This window comes from Centroberyx gerrardi, chromosome 9 (genome assembly GCF_048128805.1).
Source record: "Centroberyx gerrardi isolate f3 chromosome 9, fCenGer3.hap1.cur.20231027, whole genome shotgun sequence".
Lineage (NCBI taxonomy): Eukaryota > Metazoa > Chordata > Actinopteri > Beryciformes > Berycidae > Centroberyx > Centroberyx gerrardi.
Window position 1 is genome coordinate 3,460,410 of NC_136005.1, and position 15,729 is coordinate 3,476,138.

At 43.3% G+C, this 15,729-nt stretch overlaps 1 protein-coding gene across 1 annotated transcript in view; it reads left to right on the top strand.

Annotated features, from left to right (window-relative positions):
• Nucleotides 1-15,729, top strand: part of kdm4b (lysine (K)-specific demethylase 4B) — a 73,524-nt gene that overhangs the window by 21,887 nt on the left and 35,908 nt on the right. The window contains exons 6-8 of the mRNA XM_078285658.1: nt 3,991-4,040; nt 10,023-10,126; nt 15,418-15,555. Of these exons, the coding sequence (XP_078141784.1) occupies nt 3,991-4,040; nt 10,023-10,126; nt 15,418-15,555 (292 nt within the window). The remainder of the gene's footprint in view (nt 1-3,990; nt 4,041-10,022; nt 10,127-15,417; nt 15,556-15,729) is intronic.

Genomic DNA, 15,729 nt, shown 5'->3' on the forward strand with positions numbered 1-15,729 from the left:
AATCTTTCCTGTCTGTTTCTATTGTCAACTTTAAAATAAAGGCAAAAATGGCAACAAAAAAAATAGTAGTTGGGAATCAGTCACAAACTATGGCCAGCAGATGAAAAAGTTAGTTGCCTGCCCTGATCGCAGAACGTTTGAAGAAATGGGAATGCACACAGTGAGTTGTGTTTAGTCTTAGTCTGTCAGCCGTGCCGCCTCCTTTCCATCCCCATGATAAGTTCAGTCAACACAGCGCACACAGGTAAACAAACAAGCAGACAAACATGCATATACGCATCTACATCCACACCCAAAAGTGCACTTACACACATGCAAATACACACATGTACACATACAGACAACCACCTATAAGCACACAGTATATACAGAACACACACACCACTCACAACACGCCGCCGCTCCCGCTGTCATGACACGTTAACTCGGCTCGTCAGAAAACACCGTCCCGCCGTCGACAAATCACACTCCTCCACTCCTCCTCCGAGAGGTGGGAAAAGTTCAAGCCTTCATTTGCCGTGCGTTCTTTTATTTGTGTGTTTCTCTCCGCCGCCGGAGCAATAGACGTGCTGCTGCCATGACAACCAGGGCCAGAGGAGGCAGGGAGCGGGAGGAGACCCGCTCAGATCAGCTGATTAGTTTAGTTTGGCGCTGGGATGGAGGAATCATCTGAGGGGGAAGCTCTGTGGCGCTGGTTGTAGTGAAATACCTGCATATTTACACATAAAACCCTGCACATAAAATGTCTTAAAACACACACCTGGTGGTATTGCCGCGGCGTGGACGAGCCCCGGCGCTCCTGCAGGCGTCAGAACGTCACACTGATGATCGCGGCGGTAGTTTTCGTTTATTGGACAAGTTGTAAAGCGTGTGTTAAAACCCAGCAGCCATAAAGGCGCATAAAGATGGCACCTGCCCGGTTTGATGTTGTTACCTGTCCCGCTGTGAGGAATGTCCCAATGTCAACATTTAGTTAAGTTTTAAAACGCTTACAAAGCATGCATACATGTCAAAACCACCAAGTGTAATACAAATGGTCAGAAAGACTTGTTTTTATTATTGTCTTTGGTCTTAAAACTCCAAGACAAATTACAACTCTGAACTGATATCCTGTATTTTAATTGGTGTGTTTACTCATTGAAAATTGCAAAATGTAAAAATGAAAAGTACAAAATGTCCCAACATGGACATGTAGTTAAGTTTACAGACACAATAAACGCCTGCATGCATCTCAAAACAATCAAGGATTATTGTCCTTGGTCTTAAAACCACAGACAGAGAGACACGAGAAAGCTTCATTGCATCATGATGACGCCCTAAAAATAGACAAGTTACAACTCTGAGATGAGAACCTCAGTTCATGTGTTCCTCGTCACCGATCCTAAACGGCTTTAGGTATTGGATCACAGGACACTGTTTTTTGGATATTTATATAAAAGCAATTTGAGACAGGACTAGTAACATTTTGATGGATGTTCTTCCTAACTGGACATTTCAAGCTTTAGTCTACAGATGGCAGTGTGGCACCGCGGCTTGGCACCTCTGGCTGAAATTACTATCTCTTTCTTTCTTACTTTCTCTCTCTTTAATCACTTTCTATCTCTAGCTCTCTTTCTCTTGCTCGTTCTCTTTCTGTCTCTACTGCAATGTTTGTTGTTGTCTCTGTCAATCTCTCCATCTTTCTCTTTCTCTCTCTCTCTTCCTCCCCATCGCCTTCGCTCTGAACATCCATGTAGTTGTCTCGGAGGGGGAGGTTAAGCCAACCAGAGGAAATAATTGCAGTAATAAAGAGGACTGTAATAACTTCACAAATGAACGGCTCGGATTTGAGCTCTGCTGCCTCCCTCCCACCACGTTTTTATAAATAAACTCACTTTCTAAACGTAACATCTGACTTTCAATGGATTGGTAGACACTTTACCAACCAGTGCTAACTTGCAGTATCAGTGTATACTGTTGTACTTTTTTAGTATGGAGCCCTAATCCTGGCAGTATTTGTGTCTTGCTCTACACAGAACCAGGACCACAGAGAAGTGTAATGAGTGTAATAAAAATATCTGCGTTGTTACTGAATTCGCCTGGTTTTCATTTCATTGGAGCGGGGAATTGAACCGGAAACCTTCTCCTTACAGTTCTCCATTCTACGTGCAGAGAAAGAGGCCAAGAGCTCCTGAGAAATCGGAGGGTTTTCGCCTAAAATGCTCTGATTAGGAATAACAATTTTTAAGTAAAACTTTACAGCAGCCTTGTTGAAGTGTATTAACCCATAGAAAAGTATTGCAAGTACATAATAGCACTGTAAGTAATGACACAATGTAAGTTTGACCACTTTGTACTTGTTTTGTACCTTTCTAAGTTCACTACAGTACTTTTCCGTCGCTTAATGTTCTGGTTGATGCACTGGAATAAGGGCATTGTAAAGTGTGACCAAATTGTCCTCAGATTATTTGCTGCATTAGCATAATCAGCTGACTCTGTCCCTAATGGTGTGTTTTTAGGATGAACAGTGGAGGTGAATTACTGTATTAAACATCTTTAGAGGTGTTCTTAGTCTAGGTTACAAACTGATTCACAGGGAACAAACAAAGCAACAGTGAAATGACAAAGACACGACTGGAGGGGATAAACAGAACGTAAACGACAGACCAAATAACAGAAACAAACCTAAAAACACTATGCCTGTAAATAGAAGTGTACATGCTAAACACTGATAAGAATGACGGGTTTGCATGATCTGTGTGTGTGTGTGAGTGTGTGAGAGAGAGAGAGAGAGAGAGAGAGGGGGTTAGGTGTATGTCATGGGTGATTTCATCTGTTATAACGCAGAGTGCTGAGGGCTGTGAAATGACCCAGCGCTCCCCAAACGGTCGTTTCTCCTGCTCCTGCCCTTCATTGGTCTTTTTATCTTCTCCACCGCCCTTCCCGTTCCCCTTTCTCTCCCCTTCAAAGTGCAGTTTACTCGACATTGTAGGCATCTACCCCGGCGCTCTTGGCCAACTTTCAATGAGTGTAACAGTGGCACAAGCTTCAATTCTTTAAAGTGTCTGCATGTCCTGGAAAAACTGCGGCAGGCAACTTTGCACATTGGCAGCTCCACGTGGCAGTGAGAGGTAATCGTCTGAAAACCGATTGAACTTAAATACCCGGAAACCCTGCAACGTGACGTCAGTAAACTGCACAGAGCACGCTTCATGTTTCCCAATCTGGCAAATATCTAACGTTGGTGAGTCCAGTGTTGGATTTCACTCCTACTTTTCGATTCATCACGTCCTGTGGGCTGAGATGCACCCGATGCCAGAATTTTAATTTGGGCAGATAAGGCAAATCTACGGCGTCTCTACAGGGAGTTGGGACACTCTTCTCTATTGAAACCCCTCTTTGTGATTGAGGCTGATTAAAAAATCTTGCCTTGTGAAGCTTTAACTGTATTCAAGACCTTTTTTTTTAGTCTTATATTGAGTTTTAGAAGTCTTTGCTTTGTGTCCTACAATGAGAAAGCAGCCCAGTCACGCAGACCGATAATCTGATAGGTCTGCAGTTTTCATTTTCACATCTATTTTATTTGCAAAATCACTCTTAAAAAGGTCTTAAAATCTTTAGATTTGACTTGATGACACTTGCAGACACCCTGTGGATCAGGTCAAGGGTCAGAGCCTTGAAAATAGACGTAGTAGATATAGCAAATATTCCTGTGACCCTAAAATGATCATATAGGAGGGAAGTGCTAGCAAAAGAAAGATATAAGGGCTAAGGAGAGCGGTAAAAGGAATGAATCTATTTTACTTCAAGATGAGCGTATTAGAGCGAGTAGAGGAGGAAGATGTGGGAGAGGATGTGTGATTCGGGGGGTGAGAGGGGAAAGTGAGGTACACCTTGTTCTTCTTGTTGCTGTAGAAGTCAAACTTGTGGCCCTCTGGTAACGGGACGGCCTGTCTAAACACTAGGCCACCCTTCCACTGAATTAATCATCTTTTTCTCCTCTCTCTGCAGGTATGCCATCCCACCTGAGCATGGCAAGAGGCTGGAGAGGCTGGCACAAGGTGAGACCCACATGATGCTTTCAGTTTGTTTGTTTGTTTGTTTGTTTATTCTGCCCTGCCTCTTGGTATCAGTCTGGCTCACACACACACACATACACACACACACCATACAAACACATACTCGCTCTTATGGTGCGTTCACATTACAAAAGCTACAAAGCGGTCTGGCATACCAAGCGTCATTGTCGCCATCGGAGCAGAAAAGTGTTGCTGATGTTTCATGTCGTCACATCGAGCGCACAATTTCATACTGTCATAGCTTTGCATTTGTCTCGTTTTTATTTTGTTTGGTGAATAATCACTCTTGTTAATGATTCAAATGAATAATAATAAAGTAAATATAACTACTTTACCCTACCTTCCCTCTACTCTGATTGGTTTGCGCTTCACCGCATCATCAGAGTGTGGAAAAACGTTGAAGCCAGCTGAACTCATGTCACCGGCTTCCATTGAAAATGAAGGACTTCTGACCTGTTGCTTTGTAGCCTCTAATCTGAACACACCATTAGTCACATACACCCTAGATACACACACACACACACACACACGCATATATACACAGCATCCACACCTTAACACATAGAGACACACTAGATACATACAAACATATGCTACACACTGTAAAACACAAACACACAGTATACACACTAACACTAACCAGCACACACACACACTGTCCTCCCATGCAGGAGGGAAGCAACACCCCTCAGCTATACTTTGTCTCCTTCTCTTAAGCCGGGTGCACACAACACTATTGTCAAAACCCTGAGATGTTTGTATCACTCTCGTTAAACAACCTTCTTTGTAGTTTCTTCTCTGGCCGACGTAGCGGTGGCACAGACGGCGGGTCACACATCCAAAGATTCTTCGGTCGTGAGGCAAAACATAACTTTGTTTTTCACCTGATTGTGCTAAAATGGAGCTTGAGAAGGAACAGCAGCTCGCAGCACTTAGTGTGTGTGCACTCTTTGTACACATTTGTGCTGAAAAAGATAAAAGAAGAGGGATATAGAAGTTGAATTTGGAGGAGAGAATAGTTGGGAGACGCCGACAGCATCGGTTGTTTGTTCTGCACAGAGAGTTGGAGGTAAATAATAAAGCCAATCAAAACAGCTAGCCAGACTGTGCATTGTTTGAGGTTCATACTGCTGCTGAGTGAGCTCCTATTGGTTATTGTTGCTCACTGTCCTCAAAACTTTTGAGAGCATTGCAGATTTTGTGCTGACAAAATCAAACATGTTTGAGCCGTCTCAGAAAATCAGGAGACTTCCAAAGACTGGGTCAGGCTGCCTCGCTCAAAGACCGACCCGCTCAAACTTAACAGGCTTCAGTGACGGCCACATGCACATCCACTTCGATATGGGGGTTTGTCTCAAATCTCAAAAACTCTTGGACAGATGAATAGGGCCTGAAGTCAGGTAGTGTGCACCCAGCTTTGGCCACCCTGCCTGTGTTATTTCTCCAACTCTCTCCCCCTCTCTGTCCCGTAAATTGCCTCCTTGTTTCTCTTTTTCTTTCCTCCACTCACACCCTCCTCCTACTCCTGTTTTGATCAATGAGGATTACCTTGTGTATTGCGTGTTGCTCAGAGCGAGGCGGGCGATGCGGGGATGACGGGCGGGGGGGCTGCGGGGGGGGGGGGGGGGGGGACTTGCCCGACCCAAACCACATTAAAAAGACACACTGTTTGTCCTTGACGTTGTGAAGAGCTGAGAACAAATCGATGATCACCAATGCGTAAACTCTGTGTTGCATTATCCATCTTTCATAATGGACCGGTTGACAAACACAACACACAACCGTGCAAGCAGGTGAGCTCATCTTTGCTCTGTTACAGATTACACAGTGGCAGCTCATGGGTTGCAGAAGCAGGCTTGTGATTGGAAGGTTGCCAGTTCGAATCCCGGACTGGCGTGGAAAAGCGAATGAGAAACTTTCCTCTTCCTTTACCTAACCCCCAGATTGCAATTGGAGCTGATCAGTGGCCAGCAGTAGGAGACTGGTTGTACTGGAGAAGTCCCAGGTGTGAATTTGTCCAACTGTGTGTGAGAGGCAACGTGTTGCTGGGGGAAAAAATATATATGATCCAGTTGAACAATTTAGTCAAGTTCATCCTCATCATCCCTAATCCCTAAGAGGGAAAATCTGTTGACCAGTGTTCGCATGGAGAGGAAAAATTAACAAGTACAGATTGTGTCCAATCCCATGGCTCATTTGTGATGATGACTTACAGACACTAATTATCAGTTTTTTTTATTTGAATGTGATCTCAGCTCTCCGGCTCCCTAGTCGCTCAGCCGCCTTCATCTCTTCTTTGGAGAATACAGTAACGTTAGACTCGACTAGCCAGTTAACATTAGAAAACAATTTTTATACCGTAGATGTTACATAAAAGTGCTGCATATACAGCAGTGTGATTTATTATAGAATGTGTGTTAATGATTATGAAAGATTTAGATATACAGTACACATAACACCATACATCACTATATCCCAGTAAAACATACAGACCATTAGATGAAGAACCTAGAAGTTCTTCCGTCACGTAACATCATTAACATTCATTTGCGTACGAGAAGAGGATTATGGGAGTTGTGTGGAAAAAACATAGCTGCAATGTGAAGATTTAGAAAGTCAAAAAGAAGAAAACCATACGCACATCCCATTTAAATTTTAAATAAATATGTGAGAGCATTGACAGCGGTGTGTGGTGTTTCTTTAAGGAGTTAAGAATAAACCACTTGATATCAACACACCCTCACTCTACGTATTAACAATAGACTATATCACTCTACATATTGACATTCAGCATTCAGTCTCAGTCAGATTGCAGCCTTCCTCTCTCCTCGTCTAAGCAGCTGGCGGTGGGAGGAGAGCAACGCCAACGCTACTTAACAAGCACCCACTGACCTATCAAAGCCACCGTCGGCACAGGCAGCCAACTGTTTACGAGGTCCTAAAAAGACGTTACGAGCATTGCAGGAATGCCTAATAGGACCGGGACAATGATCTCGTTACTCGAAAAACTCCACTCCAAACATTTAACACAGCGGCGGCCGCTGCTCTTATCGCCCTCTCATCTCCGCATTATTTCAGTCACGGCTTCAGCTTTTTTTTTTTTTTTTTTTTTTTTGGGGTGGGTGGGAGAGGGGAGGGTGGAGGGTTGGAGGCAGGAACTTAATTTTCAAACTCAAAAGGACAGAATGAAGCTTTAAGTTAATATTACCCCGCGGAGAGCTCAGAGAGCCAGCTGCATTTTAATGGGGATTAATACCCAGGCTCCGTCGGCACATTATTCACCTTTATCAGCTCCAACAAGCAGGCAGGCGGCGAGAGAATAGGGACCCTCTCTCCCTCTCTTTCTTTGTAGGGGGGGGGAACAGAGGCTGAAACAATGCCATGAAAATGAAGGATGAAATGGGCGCCGATTATACTGTCAGTCGCATTAAAGTTTAACTGGGCGGAGGCTCCGGCGGACCCCCCTTTGAGGCACTGCCGGGTACAGACAGTAAAGAGAGGGAGAGTGAGTGATGGAGGAGAAATTCTTGCTTTTGATTATGCAAAGGCCCTCTGAATCTCTCTGTCTGCGAGAGCAAAAGGGAGCCTTTGTTTTTGAAGAGAGAACGAGTCGGCGTTTTGAAAACTCTAAATGTCAGAGAGGGGTATTTCATGGTCTCAAGACTCTGTGTGTGTGTGTGTTTTTGAGGAAGTGGGATGGTTGTTTATCACAAAAGGTAACTTTACTATTGTACAGCAGCTGTTTTGCAAGTGTGCTTTCCCATATCGGCATTGTAACTGACATATTTCATATTGTTTACTGTTAAGGTTCTGTGTTAGTGTAATAATCTGCTGGGCTAATGACTGCCATTACAGCTCTCTGTGGTTACATGCCATCCTCAGTCACAAGTCATAATCACCAAGTGTACTTTATCATTGAGTAAACTTAGCAAGCAATCGGAAAGCTTTTTTTCGTCAAGTACAGTGACTGTGCAGGAATCTGTCTTGGTGACCTTGGTGCTGTGTGTAGCATTTTTAAACATCAATGCATCATATCAAATTAATTGTGATACCTTGGTATAATAAGACCACACCAGTTGGTGCTAGTGTTTCTCAAAAACATTAAGACCACATTTCCCATAAACCCTGTGTTTCTCTTTGGCTTTATTGTATAGGATAAACATGCTGGAAGTGATTTTTGTATTTTTACCATCGGCCTTTCACTCATGCCACCATCTACTGTCACCAAAACTCAGAAAGCTTTGATTCCATTTATGCCGGACGAACAGCGCCCTCTTCCTGTTTCGTGCTGCAAAGTAATCTCCATTTGTGCCGTAAAGCAATCCAGCAGATTTCCCCTGAAACCCGACCGTGTGGCACACAACGTAAAATGCAGTGTAGAGGCCTGCTATAGCAATTCTCAAAATTAATGCGGTAATGATTTATTGATGTTAAAAAGTTATATATAGCATGTTTAATGTAATAAGTACATAGCACACACATGATGCAGGGAGAATCATGTGGGGCTTTTAATGTGAGGGGACAGTGAAGACTTACAGTAGACAGATTATCACTTAGCATTCAGTCTTTATCAGAAGATGACATGGAGACTGTATAAGACATAACAGACAGTAAGCTACAAATACAGTGGTTGCATTGGTGGCGGTGTAGATGTCCCCTTTTCATGCATTTGTCCTTCATTCTTGAATGTTGCACAGTAGAACCAAATTAGAACGCACTAACTTCTAGCATCTCTCAATCAACTAGTTAGGAGACTCTTCTTTGTAGCTTTCAACAGCTAAAAAGAGTGGTAAAACTTTTTTTTCCTTCCTCAAAACGGTGTCCGACTGCAGCAGTAGTTTAGTATGAATGCAGTAAAAAGAGGGACTTTTACAATGGCTACATCTGTAACACACACATATCACACATAAGCATTTAATATTTAATCACTATTCAACCGCCATGTCATCAGAAGTTTCTCTTTCACTTAAGTTCGCCTCTGCCAGTCGACAGGCGGCGACCCCAAGGTGGCGGCGGCGCGGGATCAAGGGATTGTGGGACCAGGAAGTGATTATGATAATTAAAGGCTTTCCGGAACGAGCGCTGCGTCGGCACCGGCTCTTAACTGATAACCTCGCAACTCGCAATTACATCTCCCATTTTTCCGCTGCCCGCTCCCCGGCCACACAGCTTTTTAGATGGAGAGAGAAAAAAAAACCTCACAAGGCCAAAGCGTCCGAAACGGTTTCAAATTAAGATCCTCGCCGTCCCGTTGGCTTGAGATACAGTCGAGACGAGCCGAGCAGCGAGGCGCGTTGAGAAGCACAGCCGCAGTCTTTGCTCTTTGGGAGGTCGGTTGTAATTTAGAAACTTTAATTAAATTTGAAGCAATCTGCGTATTTGATAAACATATTTGCCGGCGGTGAAGTCATGCGTCTCAGCAAGTATTTGAAGCTGTGATAACATGGCTCGCCTGCATTTTTTGTGTTGTCATTCTCACACCTACAAAACAAACAGTGCTACTAGACTGGGTTCCTATGCAGATCTAGAAATGTAGGGAAAAAGACTGAATAATTACAGGTTTGGGAATTTCACAGAAAGTCTAGAAAACTGTGGAAAGATATTGTCCAGATATACATACACATTTTTGTTTTTGTACCCACTGGCATTTCAGATTGTGAAGAATTCATTGAAGAATAATCATATGATAAGGCCTAGTTGACAGCCATATTGCCCAGCGACTATCAGCATACATCATATTGAACACCACAGTCAAATTGTACTGTCATTGCCAAGATAAATGATAAATGACCAGTTTTATTTTTCTTGTCTTGTTGGATGTTTTTGTGCTCTTCCTCACTCTCTAGCAATTCTAATTTTTTTGTCCTTGGACATTTTGAGTTTCTGTGGATAAGACTGTCAGATAAACGGCCTAAAAATGTAAAGAAAATGTAACGGTTCTGCTGTCGGTGTCGCCCCCTGCAGGCTTCTTCCCCGGCAGCTCCCAGGGCTGCGATGCCTTCCTCCGCCACAAGATGACGCTGATTTCTCCGTCCATCCTGAAGAAGTATAGCATCCCCTTTGACAGGGTGAGTGGAGACAAAACATAAAACTTTATTGACCACGGTGGGGAAATCGGGTAACAATGTTGGGTGACAAATGTTGCAGCAGTGGCCAGTCCCACCTCATAATAAGTTGTTAATGTTAAAATGTTGCTATCATATGTAGATTTGATGCTCTCTAGGTTTTTACATTTCATTGTCATTTAATGCTGCACCAGGCAGATTTTTTTTTTTTATGTTGGCGGCTCCAGATGGCAGTGAGAGGTAACTGTTTGGAAAAATGTGAACTTCAATATCCAGAAATCCTGTAAAGAGACATTAGTGAACTGCACACAGCTCGCTCATGTTTACCAACCCAGCCGGTCTGTGATGCTTTATACCAAAAAAAAAACCCAAAGAGACGAGAGAGGAAAAGATCTAACGTTGGTGAGTCCAGCTTTCTCTGGACGGAGCGCTGCTCACTGCTGTTTAGGAGACAGTTCGAATTTTGCTCTTAAGTTTCGATTCGTCCCTTCCGGTGGGCGGAGAAGTGTCCATACCCAACACCAGAATTTAATTTGGGGAAATAGTGAATCTACTGCCTCTCAATTAGAGGGGATGGGACACCCCACTCTGTGATTTAGGCTGATAAGACAGGTGTAAAATGATCTCAATATGTTATTATCTCCATAATTAAAAGGATGAAAACTTTAAAAACAGTACTATAATATACTTCAGTTCCTTAAAAACTCATTTATCATATCAATCACAAGAATCTGACTTTTTTCTTAAAAAACACAATTATAAAATGCTGGTTTAGCTTATAGAAACTGTAAGGATAGTTAAAATAAAGTACTACTGGCCTGCATCCACTTTGAGTCAGTCAAAAATTTATTTGCAGGTTTTTGTGGATAATAAAACATCAATGATGACAGACGCAGTGATTATCGCGGTGGTCACGGTAAAAAAAAGTTAGTGTCAGTGTCATAAGTTATTGTTTTATACTGCAATATATAGTAATACTGATTATTGTCCCATCCCTAATTGAGTTATATATACTTTAGCAGCCTGGTCACATTACCTCTTCCATCCCCTCAAGTGCTTTGGAAGTGAAAACTGTTATAATTAGATTATTCACTCTGTCCATACAGACAGTTTTTTCTTCATGTGAGACAGTGAGAAGGGACGATCTCATGATTCCCAGCTTTATTCTCGTCACCAGCTTTTCCTGTTTCTGCTACAGGAAATTAATCACCATGTTAATACTTTTTTTTTGCCTCTCTATTTTTGTCCTGTGAATATTCAGTAGGCAATAAAAAAAAAAACCTCACAGTACAAAAATTAATGGAGGATTAAAAAAAAAACACAAATGAATTGGTGCAGTGCAGGCAGACAAAGTTCCTCACTGTCAGAGGGTTTTTTTTATTTCCTCAGTCATTTATCTCCTCTCTCGCCCCTCAGGATGTCATTATCACAGCGAACATGTTACCTGTTACACACCTACAGTACCTCCCTCGATTCATGTGTAAAAATAAAACCGTCTCCTTACTTTGTTGCGAGCGCGAGAGCAAGAAAGGGGCGTTTGATATCCGAACTGCTGCCTTTTAGTTGAGGAAGTTTACCTGCTCTTCTCGGCTCCCGCTCCTGTTTCCCCCCCTCATGCCTGTCACCTCGCCCGACTTGATGTGCCTTTTTGATTGCCTGGATCCGTGCTTGACAAAGAAGTCGAGATCCACAGCCGACTATATTGGGCTTAAGTTTCGGGGGCTACATGTTAAAGAATGTGCTTAACTTGTTCCTCGCGTTTTTTAAAAACTTTCTCATAACGAGATTGAGCTCAACACCGCCGGCAACATTTATGTTACGCCGGAGAAAGTCTGCTCTTAAACCGGAAAAAGTTTAGATAAAACTTCTTATTTTACACGCAGTCAAACTCATGTTTAGCCCTGAAACCTGAACAACAGCAATTGTTGTTTAGGTGCATGGGAGACTCAGCAGTAATGGTGGAATATATTTTAGAATTAGATTAGATGAAACTTTAATGATCCCCGCGGGGAAATGAGGAAGTTGCAGCGGCAAGTAATAATTGGATAAATCAAAGAACAATAGGTTATAAATAAATAAAGAAAAGAGCAAATGGGGGTTATATGCACATAGGCAAGCGGTAATTCCAACACTCAGACATAATAAATTGAAATGTATGAATGAAAATGTGCAAACAAAGTCTGGATTGCAGCAGTCAGAGGGCGTGCAAAATAACAACAGTAGCAGCGTGACTTACTGAGACAAAGGCGATGTAAAATATGTGCATTATGGGAAAAGGTGAAGAATTAGGAAATGTCAAAATATCTATATATGCAATATATAACGATGAGTGGAGTATGAGGGTGACACTGAAAAATAACAGCATATAGTTCAAGTTTATTTATATGACACTTTAAAAAACGAAACAAGTTTGTACCGAAGTGCTTTACAGAAATTGGTTATAAAACAAGTATAAAAATGCAAAGAATAAAACATACAGGATGCATAAAAATGCTCATATTCCCACTAATGGGTCTACAGGGGGAAGGGTCTATTGAAATCCATGGGTCAAAAGGCTGACCTGATTAGTGGAAACGTCACTTTGGCTTGATCATCACATTACACGGAGACTGCGGTCTTTAGTTTGGTGTGAAATTGCCAGATTGATGATTCCGAATTATATTTCAGTTGTTGCCTTTTATTTCCATATTGGCACCCTAGGAAGTCCAAAGTCCAAAACACTGACAGACAATTAGTCAGAGGCTCGTCTTGGCAGGCGGCTGACGGACTAACTGAGCCGCGGCTCGTCGCCTCTCGGCAGACTCCCACCCGAATCTCCTCAGAACAGAACAAAAAACCCACAGAGGGAAAAATCTTCATTTGTCATTTGGGTGCACTGACTTAATTCTCCCATGCCACGCTCACTGGCTGCAGGCTAATCACTCCTCTACAGCCTGGAAGAGTCCAGCAGCCAGCAAGCATCTCCAGCCAGGGAGGAGGGGAGGGACAGGGAGGAGAAAGAAGGAAGGAAGGATAGGAGGAGGTGGAGAGGGAAGGAAGAAAAGAGGAGGGAGAAGGAGATGAAGGGAAGGATCAATCCTTCCTTTCATCAGAGCAAGGGGGGAAGTTGGTAGGGAGTTGGTGGAGTGAAAAGGAAGTGGAGGAGAGGTAGAGGCAGGAGAGAAAAGGGAGGAGGAGAGGTAGAAGGGTGAGCAGAGGGGAGAGAGAAAGGGAGGTAAGACCGAGGGAAGGGTGGAGGCAGCGGGAGGTGGAGAGCGGAGAAAGAAAGAAAGGAGGAGGGAGGGAAGGATGGAGGTAGAACGAGGAGGAGATCGGGAGGTAGTGTGAGAAGAGGAAAGGGCAGGTAGATGGAGGAGGAGAGAAAATGAGAGGAAGGAAGAAATGGGTAAAGGGGCAGGGAGAGAGAAGGAAAGGTAGATGGAAAAGGATGTAGAGGAAGGAGACTAAGAGGGAAAAGGTGGTAGAGGGAGGAGAGAGAAAAGGAGGTAGAGGGAGGAGACTAAGAGGGAAAAGGAGGTGGAGGTAGGGGAAGGAGTAGAAGAGAGAAAGGGGTGGTAGAGGAAGGAGGAGAAGAGGGAAAAGGGTGGTAGAGGATGGATAAGAGGGAAAAGGTGGTAGAGGAGGGAGGAACGAGAGAGAGAAGGATGTAGAGGAAAGAGAAGAGGGAAAAGGAGATAGAGGAGAGGAAAAAGGAGGTAGAGGAAGGAGACTAAGAGGGAAAAGGAGGTAGAGGTAGGGGAAGGAGTAGAAGAGGGAAAGGGGTGATAGAGGAAGGAGAAGAGGGAAAAGGGTGGTAGAGGAAGGAGGAGAAGAGGGAAAAGGAGATAGAGGAGAGGAAAAAGGAGGTAGAAGAAGGAGACTAAGAGGGAAAAGGAGGTGGAGGTAGGGGAAGGAGTAGAAGAGGGAAAGGGGTGGTAGAGGACGGAGGAGAAAAGAGAAAAGGGTGGTAGAGGAAGGAGAAGAGGGAAAAGGTGGTAGAGGAAGGAGGAACGAGAGAGAGAAGGATGTAGAGGAAGGAGAAGAGGGCAAAGGAGATAGAGGAGAGGAAAAAGGAGGTAGAGGAAGGAGCGGGAGAAGGAGCAACAGGGGAAAGGGAGGTAGATGAAGGAGGAGCGAGAGGGGAAGTAGGTAGAGGAAGGAGGAAAGGGGAGAGGGAAGGTAGTGAGGGTGAGAAGGACAGAGGAGGAGAAGGGTTGGAGGACGAAAGAAGGGAGGATGAGGGAGGAGTGTGTCAGAAGTCGATCTTCCTTCCCATCAGAGTGTAATGACTGTTTCTGTTCCCCCCGGCCGCTCGCTCAGCCTCTGCTTTTGCCAAATCTTCTCATCTGACGCGCCGCTTCATTTCCTTAAGTGTAACTCACTTCACCATCGTGACAGATTTCTCTCACCGCTCCCTCCATCAAAACACTCGCTGTAATGGCGCCAGTGTCTTTTTTCGGGGGGCAGAGTTAGCTTTTTATTTGCGCGCAGCCTGTTTACGGCTGCGGCGGACTATTATTTCTTTGCAAGTTTATGTTTTTGTCTTTTTTAACTACGATGCTTTATTCATGCCTTGCTTGCAATCTTTACTCTCAGTTGCTTATAATGTTGAGCTGGGAATTGAGGCTTATTCTGCTGTTGCACTCATTGGAAGTTGCGATGGATGAGTCCGCTAAATGCCCAAAAAATTATTGACGTTATGTAAAGAATGTTCCTTTTGAAGACTGAATCCTCTCTCTGTTATATTGGTGTAGAAAAAGTGATTTCTTCATGAAGAGGAGGGAGTTTTGAGCAGATTGCTTTGAATCCATTTGGATTTTAAACCTCTTCTTTGACTTTGTATTGCGTACTTATTTTCATAAAGGCTGTGAATCTTTCTCATTCAGTCAATATCCTTATATGAAAGTTTTCCTTGATTAACTTTTTATACTATATATTTATATAACTTGATTCCTATCAGCGTCCCCCGTGTCTATATTTCTGTTTGGAGCCGTCCCTTCCCTTTTTTCTGAAATACATTTTTTCTCATGCTGTATTCTCTGGATGTATATTGATAACTCTTTTTTATTTTTAACTCGATTCCTATGCATTCAATTCCTATGAAGTCAGTAGTGTTTATCTACACTTAATGTTTTTTGATTATTTCTTTGGGATATCTTTATATTTGGTTATTGAAGAAGCATACTAAAGATGGCAAAAAAAACAACATTTTTCAGGATAGCCTTTTAAAGAGTCTTCACATGTTATTAGGCATGCAGTATAACCTTAGACTGAAATGTAAATGTTTCTCTGTGTTTCTCTCTGTGTGCTGACAGATAACTCAGAATGAAGGAGAGTTCATGATCACCTTTCCCTACGGCTACCACGCCGGCTTCAACCACGGCTTCAACTGCGCCGAGTCCACCAACTTCGCCACCCTGCGCTGGGTGGACTACGGCAAGATGGCCACCCAGGTGAGACCGCGCAGGCCGACAGGGTTCATGCTCAGATCTGGACCGATTTATGACCAAAGGCTTTGAATTCGGGTGGGATAATCTGGTCAGGTAACTGAACGACACATTCACAGGTCTGGACAGTGTGGGAAACTAATTGGTTGATTTCCAGGTCTTGAAAACTTTTGGAATTCG